This window comes from Trichoplusia ni (assembly GCF_003590095.1).
Source record: "Trichoplusia ni isolate ovarian cell line Hi5 chromosome 8 unlocalized genomic scaffold, tn1 tig00002060_group7, whole genome shotgun sequence".
Classification (NCBI taxonomy): domain Eukaryota; kingdom Metazoa; phylum Arthropoda; class Insecta; order Lepidoptera; family Noctuidae; genus Trichoplusia; species Trichoplusia ni.
Window position 1 is genome coordinate 15574 of NW_020799653.1, and position 21395 is coordinate 36968.

The window sequence follows — 21395 nt, forward strand, 5'->3', positions numbered from 1 at the left end:
ACCGTCAGCAATGTAAGCTAGTAACGTCAGCAGAATTATAAAATCAAAGGTTATTATTTCAATTAGGCCGTTTTCCAGGCACTTACAAAATGTTATAATGATGGCTCTAGTTGATGGCTCTAGTTGCACGGTTCCAAAGTGTCATTCTTATGGAGAAGAACCGGCAAGAAACTCCACATTACATTTATTTTGAATATTAGAAAACTGTTTGTTTAAGTTGAATGAAAAATGTAGTTTGCTCATATAAATTGAAAGGTGAAAATTAGTTTCGATCTGTTTTCAAACTTACAATTATTTAAACGTAAATGGGTCAAGTCCTTTCCATGACGTTTCTTGAAAACGCCACGGCATAAGGTTTCTGTATTGCTATTTTTATTTTTTTATTTTCGAGAATTTATTTGCGAGCATTTTTCTTTATCTGCCAAAAATAGTTAAATTCTTATTTATTTATTATTTGTTCTACATATTATTTTTTTTTGCTTCGGAGTCCCATTGCTGGGCAAAGACCTTTTACAAATCCATCCCAGTCTCGCAGAATCCATTGTCATTCAATTAAACAAATCGTATTTGAATAACAACTTTTGTTCTGACCCTACATTTGATTGTTAAGTGCAGATATTAAAGCTGTACCGTCAGCAAGCACTCCGTAGCGTTAGCAAAGAAATAATTCGCGTTTGCAGTTTCATTATTTTGAGGTAGGCAGGTCATATACAAGTGGAATATGCTACATTGTATACCTATCGAGGCAGTTTTATTAGCTGCGGAATTTTCTGCTTTTGAACATTCGAAGTTGTTCAAGGATAGGCCGTTTTGGTTGCTGGTCATGGGCTCTTTTTTCCGTAAGAAGGATCCAAGTTGGCTCATTGTATATCGGCTTCTGGAAGGGTTTCGGGAGGCTTTTCCAGCCGAGGGTGCAGAAGGCTTGGGAAAAATATATTAGATTCGTAAAGTTTTCATTGTTTGCGCAGAATTTAATCTAGACCTAATATTACTCCTCCTTGATTCCTCACTGCTTATGGTGTAGATTCTAAACCATAAGCAGTACACTGTAGAAGTAGATTATTAGTAAATAAGTAGACAGACGCGGCGAGGGGACCTGGCGGAAACCCCTTGAACTTCTCTTAGTATTGATTTTATTTTTGTATTAAATTTTATCTAATGGTCTGTCTCCTATTCCAGGACGAAGTCCTAGCCATCAACGACAAGGTGGTCCTCCGCGCGGACGACCTGCTGAGCTGGATCTGCGCGGGCACGGAGTGGCGCTGGGGGCTGCGCGCGGTGTGGCGCGGCGCCTGCGCCCCCCCCGCGGACCCCGCCCGGACCGCGCCGCTGCACCACACCAAGCTTGACTTCAGCGATGTGGCCAGCGAGAAGAATACCATCGGTGAGTGCGTAGCAGGAGGAGTAGGTCTCTATTGATCCTTAATTAGACTAATTGGTAGGATGGAAAACGACTCCCATTAACGAATTGAAATAATCCTGTCCTCGCGGGGGTTTCAAAAACTTTCTAGACACATATACAAACACATATACACCTAGACTCAGGACATCCATCACACAAATGCTTACCCAGCACGGGTATCAAACCTTCACGTACTTCACTTACGTCGCGCACATTGGCTTTGGCATGGTGATCTACACCACTGGGCGATTAGCGCAATCCAGTTTTAGGCGTAAATAATAGAAATCCCTTTATTTCCTTCAAATTTCTCTCTCTCTTAACCATGGTATATCTAGAGCTCAAATCAAAAACCTGCTGTCACACAACTATCACTCAACACAATATCCTCCCTCCACAGAGGTGGACGCGGACGCTCCCGGCGTGGTAGTGTTCTCGTACCCGCGCTACTGCCGGTACCGCGCGCTACTGGCGCGGCTGGACGGGCTGCAGGCCGACTGGCTGCGGGACTCGCTGGTGGCCGCGCTCGGGGGCTACGCCGCGCCCACCAACAACACCAGGATACTGTATTGTAAGGTATGTTGAGGGACGAAATATCATACATCACACACATATCACAATCTCGAGAAATTTCATACATTCTTTAGTTCCGCGAGTATTGGGATGTGAACTTGGCTAAAAAGATGTATTGATAAAGAACTATAATCAGCTTTCGACATAGCTAACATCAAGATACAGCAGAGCTATATTCTTTTTCACGACAAATGCAGCACCTTTAAGGATAAAATGCTTCATACGTGCACGTTTTAATGTCATTGTATGTATTCAATATTCATCAAAAGTTGTAATTATTGAGTTTGTTAAAGGAGTACCTCAGGGAAATATCAGTGGACCAGTCCTAACTACGTTTATAAACAAAGAAAGATATCTTTATTTGTAAAAATATGGTAATTGGGCTACAACCTGTACCAACACCTGTATTTATCACAGGGGATATTTGGAATATAATGCACAAATTTGTCTTTCATAAAAGCGATTGTATATCCAAATCGACATTACCTTGAGATAACAAATTACAGTATTTATCAGTCAGATCTGTGACCAAGTCCTGTAATTCCCCAGGACACGTTCGAGTACCCTGAGCTGGAAGGTCACGAGTTCGTGTGCAACCACCTGGCGCCGCGGCTGAAGGGGCGGCCGCGGGGGCGGCGCCGGCGCGCGCACGAGCCCGAGCACGAGCCCGAGCACGAGCACGAGCACGAGCTCGAGCACTCCGGGGACAACAGCGACGATGCCGGGGAACAGGCGCAGCCGGTCAGTTGCACTTTTAAGAGAAAGTATATCATCTACCGCCAAAGCATTTCTCAAATATGTTGGGGTCGGCTTCCAGTCTAACCAGATGCAGCTAAGCACTAGTGTGTGACACAGTTACCTGGGCAACTGTATATGGCATGATACATGATATGATAAAACTAGGTCAGTTTGGCATCAGTCTTTCTAGCTTCTGACTACTCGTAACGACTGCCAAAGGTGAACCGGGATTAACGTACCTCCCGAAACACGGAAGTCCTCTTTATGGCATAGGTGATTAACCATCCGGTGAACGACTCAATTGTATCAAGTTATGGGCTCATCTTAATTATCCTACTAAGAATTTCAGTCATCATATATAGCCCATATTCGTCCACTGCTAGATATTGGCCTCCCCTTTTGCAAGCCATCGAGATCTATCTCAGAACTTTAGCTATCATCATCATCAACATTTTCATTCCCCTGCCCTTATCCCAATTATTATTTATGGTCGGAGCACCATGTCTTCCTCTTCCATACCTTTCTATCTGACGTCATCTCTCAACACTCTTTGCAGCCATATCGTCCTTCACACAATCCATCCATCGTTTCCTTGGTCGTCCTCTTCCCCTATATCCATCCACATCCATACTCAACACGTTCCCCACCAAACGATTCTCACACCATGACGTATATTTTATTTTTTATAAGTATGTCTGCCTGCAGTCGCGCCGCCGGCTGTCGCTCCGCAACGGCGCGGCAGCGGCCAGCGAGGACGAGGAGGAGGAGGGGCGCCGCGCCGAGGACTCCGCCGAGGACCGCGCCTTCCTGCACCAGCTCAAGGCCTTCTACAAGAGCCGCGGCGAGAGCCTCAAGACTGGACACACTCTTAAACACTGTGAGTGGAAGTTCCTTTAGATGAGTTATTCGTTAAGGTTATTTACCATGTGATGAAGAGATGCTTACCGCCTTACAGTCGATGGTTACAATGCAGATAATTTTATATTTTTGCAACTTTTCCATATTTCACTGCCGTTTAAACCATCCCTGGACTTCCAAGAATATTTCAAGACAGAACTTAGTCCAATCGGTTCAGCCGATCTCGAGTTTTAGAGAGATTAACGTACTATGTATAAAAAAAAAATTGCTGTCTCCTTTTATTCTTATGTGAAAAAGTGATTTCTTGGTAATTGATACCTTGCACAGGACTGTCTGCGACTGTCAGCTTAACGCTAACCAGTTGTGTTTCTAAGTTCGTAAGGTCAATGATCGAGGGTTCAAATTTCTCCATCTCATTTGTTAAACGTTTTATAGTGTGGGCTTTGTGTATTGACATAAAATAATGAATTTGTTAGCTTGAATTAATTTGTACACACATCTGTGCAAGGCGTGCGGGTTTGATCCTCGCACCTTGTATTCCGTATTGTTTAGTTGTCCTTAGTGAGCTATGAGTGTTGTCCCCAGACTCGCTCCGCGCGCTGTACAGCTGGGTGGTGTCGCGCGGCGGCTACGAGAGCGCGTCGCGGCGCCAGCTGTGGCGCGCGCTCGCCCCCGCGCAGCCCGCGCGCGCGCGCCGACACTACGAGAGGTGGGTGTTGTCCTGCACTCACAGCTTGCTGTCCAGACACGCTTAACTCTTATCTCCAAAACAGATGTTTTATCTAACCTAAATATAATATAATAAATTTAAAAACCACTCCACAGATTCCTCCTACCCTTCGAGAACCACGAGCGCAGAAACGGCTTGTCATACAAAATGAACGGCAAGACGGACTGCGAGCCGCACACCATAGCCACCATAGACGTGACCGACTCCCCCCTCAGAGACGACGACGTCAAGATACTGAGAACGCCGTCACCTAAACCAGAAAACCTGGAAAACTTAGACAAAACGGAAATCAAATACGGGAAATTCGAAAAGTTGGGTAAAATAGAGAAAAATGTCGACTCAGAAACCGGTGAGATTACGTCCAAAGACGAGTTGGTGGTGAAGAACGCTGAGGAGCTGAACCGGGAGTTCCTGGAGTCGCTGCAGGAGGAGAGGGTCTCCAAGATCTCGGTGAAGCCGGTGGACCAGCTGGTGGAGCCCGCCATGGTCAAGCTGTATGAGAAGGAGGAGAAGGATGTACAGTATCTGGATACGCAGAAGATTCATATAGGTCAGTGTTTATCCTTACTCCCTTACTGTTATAAATGTGAAAGTATCTCTGTCTATTTCGCTTTCACGCCAAAACTACTAAACCGATTGAAATGAAATTTGATAAACAGATTGTCTAGAGCCTGAGACCCTGAAAAAATAAGTTAACTGAATAAAAAACTAAAAGTTTTTATTATCAAATGATGTAACGGTTTACTCACGCGTATGTATGAATCAGTCTCACTATATTTATCATAAAAACTACAAGTTTTCTCCAAAAGAAGCAAAACTATACCGAAACTAAAAATAATCGACATTTTATTTAAAAATCATGGACGATTTGACTTAAAATCAAATTTATTATTATTCATAGTACATTATAATGAACTTGTATATCTCTTTCAGCTGAATCTCCGTCACCTCGCGCTCCGCCAAACGGACACGCGCCTACCGACCTTGTAAGTATAAATATATATATTACGACATTACGACCATATTCTAAACTATATAAGAACATTAGACTGCAAATCTTAGTCCTATCTACCCTATTATGTACTAAAGGTAGGTCTCAAACACATCGATTAAATTCAGCAGTCTCTTTAACATCTAGGCTAACAAGGTCACTGACCAAGAGTTCAAATTTATAATGTACAAGATAGAAGACAATGGATATATTTGTACTGTTGGTTCAGTCTATACTCGAATCTGGGATCGAAAGGTTTAAGTCTTGTCTGAAATATAAGTTTTATTTTTGTGACCATTTTTTTTCTATTGTGTTTTAATATTTCATTGCAAATAAGTCACTAAGGACATTGACCGAAAGTTCATATTACTCCACTACACTCGAATGTTGTACAAAATATCTTTATTCGCTCACTTTCTTGTTTGTATGTTTGTTTGGCATCCCAGTAGGATTTTTGTGATTGAATTTTGAGGCATTTCCCGATAAAATGAAATTTTCAGAGTAGCTTCAAACCCGATGACAAGGCAATAGCTTTACTAGGCTGGAACGATTTTGATAAAATTTAAATGGAGTGTCAATTAAAAACTTAGTGTTTTGATATTTTTAAGTCTATTATATATGTACCATGTTGACTGTAGTGGTTTTAACAGTATTCTCCCCTTCCTCTCCCCGCAGAAGAGCTCCCGTCCGGCGGGTCGCAGCTCGCTCCGCGCGGTGCGGGTCAAGCCGCAGCGGAGCCAGCCGCCCTCCAACACGCGTGAGTATACTTATCTACTAAATACTAATATATAATAATATATGGACAGCTGTCTTTGGCTGTAGACAGATTGAATGCAGTCGAACCGACTCAAAAGAAAACAAATTGCTATGCCGCTACATAGCAATTATTTTTCTTTTTCAGTCTGACTGTACCGATAGCCTACTGCGTGCAATGTGTCGCGGGTTCGATCCACGCGTAAGGCAAACATTTGTTTGATACACAAACGTTTTTACTGAATCTGGGTGTCTTTGTGCATGCGACTTGAATGTTTTTTAAACCTATCGCTATACAAGAGTTTTGTTTCTTACTGCTTGAGACGTTATTTTATCCGATCTATTAGTCTTTCGTCATGTACCTAATTGTACCCGTACCCGCAGCCCCGGGCAGCGTGTCGACCACGTCCCCTCCGCTCACGAACTTCGGCATCCACCACCCGCCGCCGCCGCAGCCGCAGGACGACGACATCGTAGAGGTATACACGTATACTGTACTTAATTATTATGTAGGTGTCCGCCGACTCCAGCGTTCTCAAAAAAACATGTAAAAGTGATGATATATCCTAGTTGCTAATAAATGATTTCATTTCATTCCAATCTTAAAGTTACTTGCAATTGTGAAGAGCATGTACGAAAAATATTTTTACATAAAGAAGAAAGTAAAAAACTAATTGTTGACTTATTTTGAAATAAGTATGAAAGCCACCAGTCACGGGATTTAACTTATCCATGGCTTAGTAATAGTATAAAGCCTAATTTAAATTAATTATCTTCTTTTAGGTCCCGTACAAACCAAAAACCCCTGAAATAATCGATCTCGACGAGTACCCGGAGAGCCCTCAGGCAGTCAAGAAGAAGAAGCTGGACATCCTAAAGGAGCGAGGGCTGGAGGTGACGGCCCTGCCCCCCTGGCAGCCGCACCCGCAGGTCCTCGCCCCCCCTCTCATGCTGAACCCCGCCGTCCAGCATCAGATCATGACGCAGGCGCAGCTGTTCCAGATGTACAACATCGTGCCCCCCAACTACAGCAACGGGATCCAACCCCCCAAGGTCATACAGGCCTCCTCGATCTTCGGCAACATGGGCCCAGAGAAGACCGTCTACGGGAACCCCAAAGACCCCTTCATGCCCCCTCCGCACGTGCTACACGGGGCCCCTGTGAAGCCCCTCCGCACTGCGCCGGCCGCCCAGCCCACCCCTCAGGACATCCTCGACCTCACCTGCAAGTCCACCAGCCCGCCGCCGCAGAAGCCCGCCGTCGAGATAGTCAGGGTCCCGACCTCGCCCTCACCGAAGCTAACCCCTCAAAACCTATCCAAAAACTACACCTTAGTCGATGGCAAAGCGGTCGTAGGGTCAAATCTAGAAATAACGTTAGTCAATAAAGCTCAGAGCCCAAATAAGAACCGGCCGCCGCAGAAGCGCTCCAGCAACGGCAAGTTCATGTCCACGAAGACCCCCACCCCCCCCAAGGAGACCTACCCCAAGTACACGAGTCCGTCGCACAGCAGTCTGCAGAAGAAACCGCCTATAACCATACCCAGCTACCAAATACGAGAAGACGCCAACTCGATACAGTCGAACCTTCAGAACGCGATGAAGAATCCTAATCTAGCTCAAATAATGGACTTGCAAAAGTCGAGCGCGGTCCCCATGGCGTCGTTCGACCCCTACGTGGCGCTGTACAGCAGCCTGGCGGGGAGCCTGGACCCTCGCCAGCTGGCCCTGTACCGGGACCTCATGGCCAACCAGTTCCGCGGCTACCCCGGACTCATGAACCTGGGGGTCGCCAACACGCCCACAACGAAGAATTAACCTTTTAGCTGTCTAGTCTAATCTTATAAGATTTTTAACTGGTTACACACACAGTTACAACTTTCAAAGAGTTTAATTAACTCGACTAATTTTGGTGTTGATAGTTGACTTTTTATATAATTTACGATTTCGTTTTGTAAATATTTACAAAAAGATTAAATTATTATTTTAATAGTTAACGGATATGTTAGTTAAGGAATAAGGATTAAATTTTTGTTGTCAGCTATCAACAACAGAATATAACTGTCCAGTTAATTTTAACTCGTTGAAATCATAGTTAACTGAGAAATTTTCATATAATCGTATACGAATGTGTATTTGTTGTGTTATAATAGATGAATTCATAATGTTTAGTAGCTATTCTACTTTTAAAGGTCAATCTTTAAATGTATTATAGACTAAAATTATTTTGGGGGACTCTTGAAGTATTCAATATTAGAAGGAATGAGAAAAGTGTCATTTTTTCCCACTAAAGGAATGTATGTTTTTCAACAGAATTTGTGCGGAGCATAAAATCGGATACTAGCTACGTGTAATCCTGGTTATAAACTATCTGTTTACCAAATTTCGTCCAAATTCATTTAGCGGTTTTTGAGTGAAAGGGTAACAAACATCGATCCTTGTTTACAAACTTTCACGTTCATAATATTAGTTGGATTTCTCACATTAAACATATTAATATGAACGAAGTTTCCTTTAATACTTCAAAAGTCCCTCAAATAATATAAAATAGACTTTTAAAAGCCACCAAAACGATCTCCCGGTCTTGTTTATAATTTAATTAAGATTCAAAATGAAATGGGAACAATTAAAAATATTGTTTCAAAAGAAATTCTGTAAATATTAAATATAGTTATGTCTTTTTTATGGAAATTATCATTTTTAAAGTGTGTAGTCTGAGTATCTGGTAACTGGAGAAATTTAACTGTTCAGTTAAAAATACAGTTATTTAATTAAGTATTTTTTTGGTTGATTCCTGATAGAGTATTTGTAAGATTTTAGTTTTTGGGAATATTTTGGCTTTGCGACGTTATATATTAGAGTCTGGAAACATTGACTAGATATTAAACTACAATATTATTGTAATAACTCTCTTTTGGCGCAGTCAATTAATCCAACGTCAAAATCGTTTCAGTCATTTACAAGCTATGATGGTAAAAACTGGTCAAATGCCAAGTCAAACACGACACTTAAAAGTTTTGTACAAAAAAGGTTAAGAAAAAAAAAGTGTCGACCATCAAATTCATGACAGTAAAAACAGTTGCTTAACCACGATTTGTATTTGCCTTATTTGGTTTTATGGAGGCAACAGTTAAAAATTTAACCTTCAATCCTAGTCATGAGATACAAACTCCTGACAGGCGAACAGATAGCACAGAACTAGTAATTGGACTCCAATTTCAGTCTAAAAGCAAGAAACTCTGAAAAATAAACTTAGTAATGTATATAAATATAGATAGAAACATTACTTCATCTGTCACTAATATAAAATATCGCAGAGCCAACGAAGAATTCCTCCCTTTCGTTTGTAATTGGTTAAATTATTATAAAGATACACGCATTGCACACTAGTAGTTGTAAAATAATGTTGTGTTATTATTATTAGCTGAAATTGTAGTTTAAATACCTTCTTAATAAAGGTTGAGTTGTATATGGTAACACTGAATGAAATTTTTGTATATTTCTATCCTTTTTTGTCGTTTAGAATTGTCATTTGCTAGAGCGAGAGAGATAGTGTGTAGGCAATTCACAAAAAATATAAGTAACTGAATAATGTTTTGAATGTCCCATTGGTTTAGTGGTTAGTCGTAACTGCTATACTGAAGGTCGTGAGTTCGATTCCCAATCAGAAGAAATGTTTGTATGATGAGCACAATCGTTTGTTCTGTGTCTGGGTGTAATTTATTTTATGAATGTACATATTTAGAAATGTCAAAGTATAGTACTCATAATACAAGCTTTGCTCAGTTTGAAACTAGATGGCGTTGTTGAATATTATTATTATTTTGTATTTTTACCAAATTTATAATTTGATAACGGAATCGCTATTGTTATAGTTTCTATAAATAAAATGCGAGTCGCCATCTCTCTCTAGTTTATGTCAATTCCAAGTGATAGAAAAGGATAGAAATAGACAAAATTATGGTGGTGATACCAGGTGTGGTTCAACCCACAATCTGATATACATCAGGATTCGAGGCTTGGAATGTGATGGGTGTGCAAATCTAGAGTTAAACTAAGAAACGGCTCAATTTTAATGTCTAGATATGATCCTGATGTATTTTAGATTATACGACTTTATATCAGAAATCGCTCTTTCTAAATGTGTGTAAATATTACTTCAACAAGTTTTATTTTCCAAATAATTAATGTTATGTAAAAGACAAAAGATTTATTATAATATGTGTAATTCTCTGATTCCCTTGAAATTTAGAAATGTTTAATTTCCTTTTGCTCAGAGAAACATCAAACAGTTAAAATTAATTCACTTTCAAATGTTAAAACTGTGATGTCTACATTTGAGAAGCTCTTAAAATCACAGTAATATTAACACATTCGTTGAAACGAGAGAGCATTATATAGTGTCTCTCTCCCACACCTATATTAATACTATTTCAATACGTTTTTAATGATTACTGTTGTTTGTAGTAGTGAGAAGCGGTTTCTATATGAGGTCGTGATATAAATGTTTCCTTCTAGGATAATGTTCCGATGTATATATATGTGATAAAACGAGTTTTGTGCGACCCCACTTCGACTCTCGTACAAAATAAAATTATTAACATTTCTTTGTTGTTGTCATTTAAAAACCTACTGCTCTCCCAGTGTAGGAATAATGTCATGAACGTATACACCACTCCTAGGCCATAATACTGCTATTTACAATGGCAGGTGAATGAATGGAATTTGGATTAAAATGACACTTTTCGGTAATCTCTTAAGCATTTTTCCGACACTATGTGTACGGGTTGTAATTCAAGAAGACAACCAATTCCCGAGACAACTTTATTTCTACTAAATTAATAATGTTTTGCAAATGCTGATTATACAAAAACATCAAAACGTCAATGTACGGCGAAGCTACACTGTGATTGCAATGCGAAATGCACGGACAATACAATCACTTTCCAATTATTGTGTTCGCAAAATGCTAATGAGGCTAGGCTAGTTACTACTTTAATCCAATTGCCATTAATTCATCAGCTATTGTAAAATAGCAGAATTGGGGCCCTAATACCCTATTAGGACAAGATATATCGCCGGGATGAGCTCGACTCCTGTGTAAAAGACTGGGGTACTCTAGAGGAAATATAGGAATAGTCGCGGGTACTTTCACAAACACTCAGTCACATGCACATTGACACCCAGACTCAGAACAAGCATTAGTCTACACAAATGCTAGGCCTACACGGGGATTGAAACCGCGACAACGCGCTCATTGGGTGTGGCGTGGTGATTTTAACAATTCGGCTCCTAGTGCATTTCATTATTCTACCATTTTAGTAACACATGTACAGATTATCTCCAGACAAAAGTAGTTATCAAAATCGAAAGTATTTACTTCAAGCAGGCCGTTTTTCAGGCACTTACAAAACGTTACAATGTTGACTAATTGCGCGGTTCCAAAGTGTCATTCTTATGGAGAAGAACCGGCAAGAAACTGCAAAAGTAACACTTTTTCAAATCTGGTATAAAATAAAACAAATATAATAGTAAAAAATAGTTTAATTTACATTCAAGTCTTCTAGGCGAGATCTGGCGCCCACAGTTTGAAGGTACGATCATAGGAGCAGGTCGCTATATACTTGTTATCAAACGATATGTCCGCACACATCACCTGCAAATATTAATACACGTTAGTAATTTAGAAGCAAGTCATCATCCTAGCCTGTTCCCAACTATGTTGGGGTCGGCTTCCAGTCTAACCGGATTCAGCTGAGTAACAGTGTTTCACAGAGCGACTTATCTGACCTCCCAAACATATTTACCATTACTAAGATATATTATGATGATTATATGTATGATTAATCAAATAATTTTGTCAACAATTACCATCTTTTTTAAATTTATAGTTATTGATTCGGAGATTAATATTATTTATAATATTATATATTAATATTATTTGATTGCAAAGCACGTCAAAATGATAGTATTTTTATTTTTGGGACTGGTCAAAACCATTATACTTGATTATTCATATACGTTTTCCCAGCCGTCGGCTTAGTTTCTCCCAGCAGCGGGACAAGTTCCCCAACAGTAGCCTAAGTACCCCCAGCAATGCACTAAGTTCCCCCATCAGTGGGATAACTTTTCCCAGCAGTGGGAATAGCGTAGTACCTTGTTATCGTGTCCCTGCAGCGTGCGCAGCGGATGGCAGGCGGGCAGCGACCACAGCGCGGCGCTCGCGTCGTACGAGCTCGTCAGCAGGAAGTGGCCCGCGCTCTGCTGGTAGCGGACAGCTGCCGGACAGACGGACGGACGGACAGATATAATAATATGTCTATACAGGGTGTCCCAAAACTCAACGATATTCTGAGACGGGATGAAAGGCCAAGTGATAACAGATCAGGGAAAAGATAAAAAAAAAATGCATATCACTCAGTTCAGCGATAAGAGACATTTTGTTTTCATTGCATTAATTTATAGTTGCGATTATTAGCATCGTTAATGAAGATTCGAAATTAAAATTCACAGCAAAATTGTTACATTGGTGATCATAGGACTTAAAAATGCGAATTTAAACTTTTTAAATATCTCTTATCACTAAACTGAGTGATATGTATTTTTTTTTATTTTTTCCCCTGATCTGTTATCACTTGGCCTTTCATCCGGTGTCAGATTATCGTTGAGTTTTGAGACACCCTGTGAATAACAACTTCACGTGAAAGTGGTGCTTCAGTAGGGCACAGGAAGGAACATGGGTGGGTTTTGGTCAGTAGAAGTCTGAAAAAAGTCTCTTCAACCCAAAAAGGCAAAAAAGGAAATAACTAATATAAATTCTTTTGATAAATAAAGTTCTAGAACACACCTTTATTTAATGTAATTTGACTTAAAGTACTCACAGCTTAACAAGTGTGTGTGTGCGGGTATCGTGTATACTGACGCTCTTCGCCTCAGGTCCCAAATCTTAGCCTGTGGACAATTTATATAGATAACACAAGGTTTAAATTACGTATTGGAGGAATCATTTATTAAAAAAATCTAAACTTTCAAACTTCAATTTCTATTAAAAGAATAAAATTAACTAAAACATAATCAGTTTCTTAAGAATTTATAGTAAAATAAAGAGCCTGTGGCTAAGCTATAACCGCATAAGTGATTCGATCACAGGTTAAGCTATGCTTGACGCGGTTGGTCCGTAGATGGGTGACCATCTTTGTCATGACGAGTTCCTCCGTGTTTCGGTAGGCACGTTAAATTGTGGGTCCCGGCTGTTATTCCTACATCTTTGACAGACGTTACGGGTAGTCAGAAGCTAGAATGTCTGACAACTAGTCTAACCAAGGGGTATCGTGATGCCGAGGTAACTGGGTTAAGGAGGTCAGATAGGCAGTCGCTCCTTGTAAAACACCTTGTACCTGATGGTCAGCGGCGGCGGTGGCGAGCTGGTGTCCCTGCGGGGCCCAGTCGGCGCCCAGCACGGGCCCCAGGTGCCCCTCCAGGAACATGACGCAGCGCCCCGTGCGCAGGTCCCACACGCGCCCGAACGCGTCCATACCGCTGGAGGCGAGAAAGAACAACATCAAAATAGGTTCAGGTGTCCAGGAGATATGGTACATACCGATTCTTGTTTGTTTGATGCCAGACTATCATACCCCACGCAAAGAGCAAAGCGTGATATTTTTTTAAGGAAAAAAGAGTGCAATCGACTTCAAATAAAATCTTGGACTTCAAATTTCACACTCAAAGAAAAATTAAAATTCCAAATTTTATTACTTCGTCACAAGTGAAGCTAATAAAAGAGTTTTGAAAAAGAATCTACAAGATAGTAACATCCAGTCCGAAGGTCTGGTTTGAAGTCGGTTGAAAATGAACCAAACTTTTAACTTTTAAACACGTCTAACAATGCTTTGATCTAAATTCAAAGTCCGTCGAACAAGTTTTCCAAAAATATTGATAAATATTTTTTATATTTTATCGCATCATTGAAATATTAGGAACTTTAAAGTCGGTTAAAAATGTGATAATGTATGGTGGCGGGGGCTTGTAACATCACTTACTAGTAAAGAACGTACTAGCAAGTGACGTCAAACGAGACTTTTTTACACTTATACTAGCTGACCCAGCAAACGTTGTTTTGCCGAATATACTTTTTTCTAGATGTATGTATTTTTTAATGCCACATTATAAAAAACAAAAAAAAATCGTCCAAAAAATAAAATATTTTTTTAGTGTGGGCAACCCTTGTCACTTAGGGGTATGAAAAATAGATGTTGTTCTATTCTCAGTCCTACCCAATATGTATACAAAATTTCATAAGAATCGGTCGAACCGTTTCGGAGGAGTACGGTAACTAGCATCGTGACACGGGAATTTTATATATTAGATTTGTTTACGAGATAAAATAAAAAAAATGCTTATCAATTATTTTTTTTTAATTCTGTCTGCTAGACAGTTTTTTTGGCAAATACCCTAAAATCTACACCATACTTAAATATCTTGGTATATTTAAACATGGTCTACGTCAAACTAACTCATTTATCTCGTAAGGCAGATAATAGTTTAACGTAAACACATAATTAATGTGTCTATTTAAATAGGTTTTTTCCTCAAATATTGTATTATATTCAATAAGTATCTTAGTGACTGACCCGGTGACCGCGAGAGACCCGTCTCCTTGGAAGGCTACGCTGTACACAGCCTTGGCGTGACCCTCTTGGTGAAGAACTTCCGTTGCTATGGAAATAAATATATACAATTACAGTTTAATACAAATAATACAAAATAAAAATAGAATAAGTATCTTTGACAGTCGTCACAGGTAGTCAGAAGCTTGAAAAGTCTGACAACCAGTCTAACCAAGAGGTATCGTGTTGACAGGTAACTGGGTTGAGGAGATCAGATAGGCAGTCGCTCCTTGTAAAACACTGGTACTTTGTTGCTCCCGGTTAGACTGGAATCCATCACCCATCCATTTCGCGTCCTCGGCTACAGTTACTTGACTTTTCACATACCTGTCTCCAGATCCCACAGTCTCCAGGAGTGGTCGAAGACGGTGGTCGCCAGGAACCTGCCGGACGGGTGGAACTCCACGCGGGCGACCCTGGAGGGGCTGTGGCCCTCCAACGATGCCAGGGGGGATTCGCTGAGGGAGGGAGAAGAGAAAAGAAAGTTAATATACGTTGTACTTTAGTTAATAAAACCTGCAAAACATATCATGTTTGCAGTCAGGCCTATATGTATAACTAGCTGTTGCCCGCGACTTCGTCCGCGTGGTTAGAAGATATAAGTTAGGAATTTTAGAAGAAAACCCACGAAGATTAATATTTTTCCCCGTTTTTGTCACATTTTCCATTGTATCTTCGCTCCTATTAGTCGCAGCGTGATGGTTTATAGCCTAAAGCCTTCCTCGATGAATGGTCTATTCAACACAAAAAGAATTTTTCAATTTGGACCGGTAGTTCCTGAGATTAGCGCGTTCAAACAAACAAACAAACTCTTCAGCTTTATATATTAGTATAGACTTAATCCACTGCTGGATCTATCTTCAACTGCTTGCATCCTGATCACAATCCCATTTAATTTAATCTATTTTTATCACATCGTCTGTGTAAATGATAACTTTTCAAAATTATCAATGTTGAGAGTACTGCATCGTGAGATACAGCCTTATGAGAGACGTAAAAAGGACAGACAGAGTTTCAGTTGCAGTAGTATCACTATAGCTCGTATCGAGATAATTGGACGGATAGCCGAGTGGCTGAGGTGATCACGCCAAACCCACTGAGCCTAACATGTCGCGTGTTCGCCGGAGGTTCCCCGGAGGACAAGCGTTTGTGTGATCCACGAATGCTTGTTCTGAGTCTGGGTGTCTTTGTGTATGTGACTTGAATGTTTGTGAAACCCGCGACACAAGGATTAAAAACTCTTACTGCGGGAGTAGTTTTTCTTTAAAAAAAAAAACAGATCGATTCGCTAATGTGAATGGAAATTATTTTCTCTCTTCTTTTCCACAAGAAACGTTAATTTCTCATCAATTCAATACTTATAATATGACAGACATGCAATCTTGTATGTGATCCAAAACGATGGACTAGCCGAATCTCACTGCGTCATAGTTAAAAAAATTAACAGACTAAAAAAATCTAAAATCTCACTTTTTTAAATGTCACTCCATTAAAATTTTATCAAAATCGTTCCAGCTTATTAATGGTTTAGAATTACATTGTCATTTGGTTTGAAGCCAATTTGGGTTGAAGTTCGGGAAGCGCCTGTGCCTCAAAATTGACTCACAAAATCCAACCGAAACGACAAACAAACAAGAAAAGTGAGTGTATAATATAAAAACGTGACAAAATCCTCGCAATCATTATGAAAGCTAAATGCAAGCTAAATGCTTGTAGGTAAGATAATTGGCCTATTACCTATTAAAGTTCCACAGATGCACAGTCCCGTCATAAGCGCAGGTGGCCATGGTGCAGGCCTCCGAGCCCCCCTCAGGGTCCCCCCCCTCAACTGTCTCCATGGCTGCCTCGCCATCTTCCTTCGTCTCTTGCTCTGCCTGTTCTTTTAGCTACGGGAAAACACGTATTATTCAATGATGCAACGGTTCCGGAGGGACTAGTTCGACTCATGATTAAGGACTCCGATTGTGTCCGAAACTAGTCGGGCGATCCCGATACATACGCGTGAGTAAACCATTACATCGTTGAATTATTATTTCTACTTTTAAATAATAATACATATCTTTTATGAAATGAAATCATTTATCATTTATTAGCAAATAGGATATATCATCACTTTTACATGTATTTTCTGAGAACGCTGGAGTGGACATTTCCTATCTGACTACCCTGAGAAGAAATGTCGATACAAACTCAGGGGTCACAGTCTCTTTTAAAGTCCAGACAATTTTTTAGTATTTCTTTGGAATCAAAAATATACCTGCATAAGGTCCATACTTAAAAAAATATATAAAAAATAACGCTAATAAGTTGCATATTTATTGAATTAAATACAAAAAATATAATTGATAGATTCAAAAAATCTAAATACCCACGTTTTTAAATGTTTTGTCAGTTTTTATAGTTGCAAATTGCATTGTCATCTGGTTTGAAGCTACCCTGAAAATTTCAGCCTTCTAGCTTATCGGGAAGTGACTCAAAATTGAGTTACAAAAATCCAACCGGAACGACAAACAAACAAACATACACGAAGGTGAGTGTGAAAATATATAAAAACACTTTCTATCCCGATGGCACATGTAAGGCCAACGAGACGAGATAAAAAACGTAAACAAGCGGACAGTTACTGAGTTACATTGCGATAGCGAGGGATTACTATCCCTGTCCTTATCTCGTACGCGCATATATGGCAGCTGTCGTTATGTGTTTCGTGGTACAAGAAAGCAGTCAGTACGGCAGTTGTCAACATGTGTCAACATGTTGTGAACAAGTTCATTCCTTCATTTTTGTCAAAATTTGAACATTATAATAGTTTATTCAAATAAAAATGTTATGAACCCCTGAAAATTTGTTTACATTTTTTATCTCGTCTCGTTGGCCTTACTATAGGTCTAAATCTTCTAGTTCCCTTGTTCTAGCATACCTTGGTGACAAAGTGGTCCGGCATGGTGGCCTGTGGGTGGAAGGCGGCGCCGCTCACGTTGCACTTGTGACCCTTGAGGACCTGCAGCCCGCGACACTCCGGGACAGACCACACCTTGGACAGGCCCGACCTGGGAGATACCATCGTTTATAACTCTAGACTGCACGGATAGCCGAGTGGTTTAGGTCACCACGCCAAACCTACTGAGCGCGACGCATAGGACAAGCGTTTGTGTGATCCACGAATGCTTGTCCTGAGTCTGGGTGTCTTTGTGCATGAGACTTGAATGTTTGTGAAACCCCCCGCGATATAAGGATCAAATTCCTTAATGCGGGAGTCTTTTTTTATTTAAGAATAAAATAATCAAAAATTACGTATGTAAGTCATATTTGTTAATACAATTAAACTCACCAACTCGCAGTTATCAACATTTTACTGTCGCTGCTAAACCTGCAATAGCTGATGGGTCGAGTGTCGCCAATCTGAAAAATAAATAATATTGCCATAGAACAAAAATACTACTATTCTCTGAAACAAATCTGAGACCCGGAAACCATGACTAAAACCTTATATTTTGAGTGCTGCTGGGGAGGTTCTTACGCCGTTCCTTCTGGTGAAAGAGGGGGGGGGGGTGAAATAGCTATGCCTATTTTATCACATAGGCTTAAATAAGAGAAGGACATTGTTGGTCACACCCTGGATTAAAATCCAAGACCAATCAGCTACCGCCATTCCACATTTTGATCTAAGTCGGTCGAGCGGTTTGGACATGACGTGATTACAAACATACACACATAATGACATACTTTCGCATGTATATTATTAGTATATAATTTGTTTCGGCAAAAAAATGTAGGACGTCCTCAGGCACGGTGTAGTCACGATCTGCGCAGGATGTGAGCAGCCAAATAAAGATCTCAATGGCGTGTGATTAGGGAGGCCTATGTCCAGCAGTGGACGAATATGGGCTGATGATGATGGTGATGATGATGGTGATGATGATGATATTTCTTACCCTTTTTTTTTAAGGCGTTAGATGATTCCCTCATGGACACCCACACGCCCTCCCGGGGGGGAGGACGGGCAGTGTCAGATTCTCACTGACTAAACCTAACCGCCGGGTGACGTCAGCCGCGTTTGATGCCGGCACGTGGAGTTACATGAATACTACCACACAGTGCCGGCCGCGGGGTGATATTTCTTACCTGACTGCAGTATATAGACATGGCGGAGGCCTTCCTCTGTGACTCCTGCTTGGCGGCTGCTCGCACGCTGCCAGCCAGCTTCAGCTCCTCGCGAGCCTTGCTCAACCTGAGGAAGAATGGAGAAGATTGGAGAATGTTGGAGATGGGTGAAGAATATATTAGGTTGATTCTGGTTATTCAGGGTCTATTCGTAAAGGCTGAAATAGAATCCTTTTAATAAGGCTCTGTTTAGTAAAACATTTTATAAAACAAAATGTATATTAAACCTCATATATTTTCAAGTCCAAAAATTTAATAAAAATTGCGTTTAATCGAGCGATAGTATAAACAAAATGAATTTTGATTTTATTTAGTTCTCTCGCGCGTATTTATCGGGATCGCCCGACTAGTTTCGAGCCCAACCGGAGTCCTTAATCATGACCTTACAATCTCACAAATCTGACTCTCACTAGACCTGTTCTTTTATAAGAATTCTGTAGTTTATTATACCCTTACCGGAGTTTAGCCCTCGGCAGCGAGTAGCGCGCTATCCACAGCCTCGCCTCCCGGAGCTCGGGCGGCCCCTCGTGGTACCAGGTGCCCTCGCGCCCGCGGTCCCTCTCGATACGAGCCTCTTCTTCTTCTAACTTCTTGTGTATAGCGTCTTCTCCGAGACTAGACAGAAAGCAGTTTTTAAGATCAAGAAAAGGTTGGGGAAAGAAAGTATTAGTGCACTAATGTGTGAGACCGTGTAGTAACTAGGGGTTCGATTCTCAACCAGGACAAATTTTATATAAAGAGCACAATTGTTCGTTCTGTGTTTGGGTGTAGATGGCGTTGTGTGAGAGATGTGTAATATTACATTGATAAATTTAGACCGATGGAAATTTAATCACTTATCAATTAATACTTACTAGCTGAGCAGGTCTCTGAGTCGCACGCGTCGCTCGGCAGGCCCCTCCCCGAAGAGACACACCGGCTCGCCCAGCTGACGGAGACTGCGCCGCACCTAGCGCAGGGACACAATGAAATAATGAATGAAATAATACAGATATAATAATAGGAAAACATAAGAAAAGTACTGTGACAAACTCGATGAAAGTTTTATGAGAGCAAGGTAGCTATTTTAGGTTAAATGTAAAGTATCAACTGTAAATTGGTTCATCTAGAATGAAGATCAGAGGTTACAAATATAAAATAATCAACCAACGAGAAAGTCCTCCTAATTGGAGTCAGTTGATAAAGTGAATGCCTCTATTTTAATCCCTAATGATGTTATAGAGGTCGTAAATTGCCTGAACTGTGCCAACTCATGATTAAACACTCCGGTTGGGTCTGAAACTAGTTGAGCTATGCCAAATATGTAAATGATTAATAAACAAATAATTGCTTTACATTTTAAAGTTTTCATTTTATATCTTTTTCAGTAATATGTACACATTTTATAGCAATGATAACATACCTCATCGTCATCTGTGGATACATTTAGCTGCCGAGCTTTCCGTCTCCTCTCAAACTCTTCTAATAAAGCCTTTTTATCTCTGGACATCTCTTCTTCAAGTTCCATATATTCTAGAAAAGATAGTCAGAATTATTTACATATGTTTATAGAAAGAAAAGATTGTATGTTTTTGTTTACATCAAGTGAATTGATTAGATTAGAATAGAATATTCTTTATTGTACACCATGGAATTACAGCAGTGATTCTTAATACATACAATGTTAAATAAATTTGATGTAATTATTTATTATTCAGATTTTCTACATAGTTATTCAATTTATGTTAGGGACAAACAACATAAACCTATTAGTTTATTTATATACGAGTCATAAATCAACTTAAACTAAAAATAATACTTTAAATAGCATATTAACACTCTATTTCTGCTCAAAATCATTATGTCTTACAAAAAAAAACCTACAAAATGCTATTTTCTTACCGCTGGATATTTGTATGTCTCCCAGCTCTTTCCCGCCCATGTCTTCGGCTCCCTCCTTGGCTGCGGCCGCGAGGGCCGACAGCCTCGCCTTCTCCTGCTCCTCCAGTGACCCATAATGGACTTGCTTGGACTTCTTCACAAGAATCACATCATCGTCGTCCGACATTATAAGGTTATGTTTTGGTTGTGATGTATTTCTGTTTTAACACTTTTAGGACTTTCTTGGAACTTCTTTTAGAGTCTTTGACTGATAATCTGATTGTTTACTACAGTAAATAATGTTATAATATTGTTTTGTTTGGTCAACGCTGTAATCAACTACATTGACAAGTAAACATATTATGTTACGATTGACGCTGTTGCTGCAATTAAGAAGTACGTGTGGTAAATTTTCTTAATTGAAAAAACAAAATATGTCTCAAAACTACGGTATAAATTAAATGTTTAGTAAATTAGTTAACAGTTTATATTGCCAAATAAATCTTAAAATTTGTAGGTAAAATAATTCTAAAACGCGGTTTTTAAAGGGTTTTGGTACAACGAAACGTATTCATAGACAATCGTTCTTAAACGTATGACCAGCGTAGAAAAATAAAGTGCGATAGTAATTCGAAACCAAGAAATTAGAGAAAGAATGTTGAT

The 21395-nt window shown here is 40.1% G+C and overlaps 2 protein-coding genes across 2 annotated transcripts; one reads left to right on the forward strand and one right to left on the reverse strand.

Annotated features, from left to right (window-relative positions):
* Positions 1-1179: 1179 nt before the first annotated feature.
* On the forward strand, positions 1180-9526 carry LOC113506269 (AT-rich interactive domain-containing protein 5B-like; the record flags this gene model as incomplete). Its single annotated transcript, XM_026889110.1, has 10 exons — positions 1180-1384; positions 1800-1975; positions 2522-2713; positions 3416-3587; positions 4154-4277; positions 4394-4848; positions 5232-5284; positions 5965-6046; positions 6427-6521; positions 6826-9526. Coding segments are annotated over 10 exons (2589 nt in total), but the record flags the coding sequence as incomplete, so codon positions are not given.
* A 2042-nt stretch (positions 9527-11568) lies between these two features.
* LOC113506271 (U4/U6 small nuclear ribonucleoprotein Prp4) lies at positions 11569-21141 on the reverse strand. Its single transcript, XM_026889113.1, has 14 exons — positions 20754-21141; positions 20275-20384; positions 19727-19821; positions 19329-19487; positions 18834-18939; positions 18040-18110; positions 17629-17758; positions 16446-16594; positions 15036-15166; positions 14673-14757; positions 13440-13581; positions 12924-12993; positions 12199-12320; positions 11569-11698 (listed from the first exon to the last, which is right to left on the reverse strand). Exons 1-14 carry the CDS (start codon positions 20917-20919, stop codon positions 11606-11608), a joined length of 1629 nt encoding a protein of 542 aa, XP_026744914.1. The 5' UTR covers positions 20920-21141; the 3' UTR covers positions 11569-11605.
* Positions 21142-21395: the final 254 nt, after the last annotated feature.

What these genes read in the sequence shown, in the direction of transcription:
- LOC113506271 (XM_026889113.1), bottom strand. Translation starts at nt 20,919, where the DNA reads ATGTCGGACGACGATGATGTGATTCTTGTGAAGAAGTCCAAGCAAGTC. An exon ending in CTGCCGAGGGCTAAACTCCG is followed by an intron (nt 18,940 to 19,328) that starts GTAAGGGTATAA and finishes ATTCTTCCTCAG; the next exon opens with GTTGAGCAAGGCTCGCGAGG. An exon ending in CGGACCACTTTGTCACCAAG is followed by an intron (nt 16,595 to 17,628) that starts GTATGCTAGAAC and finishes GTTTTCCCGTAG; the next exon opens with CTAAAAGAACAGGCAGAGCA.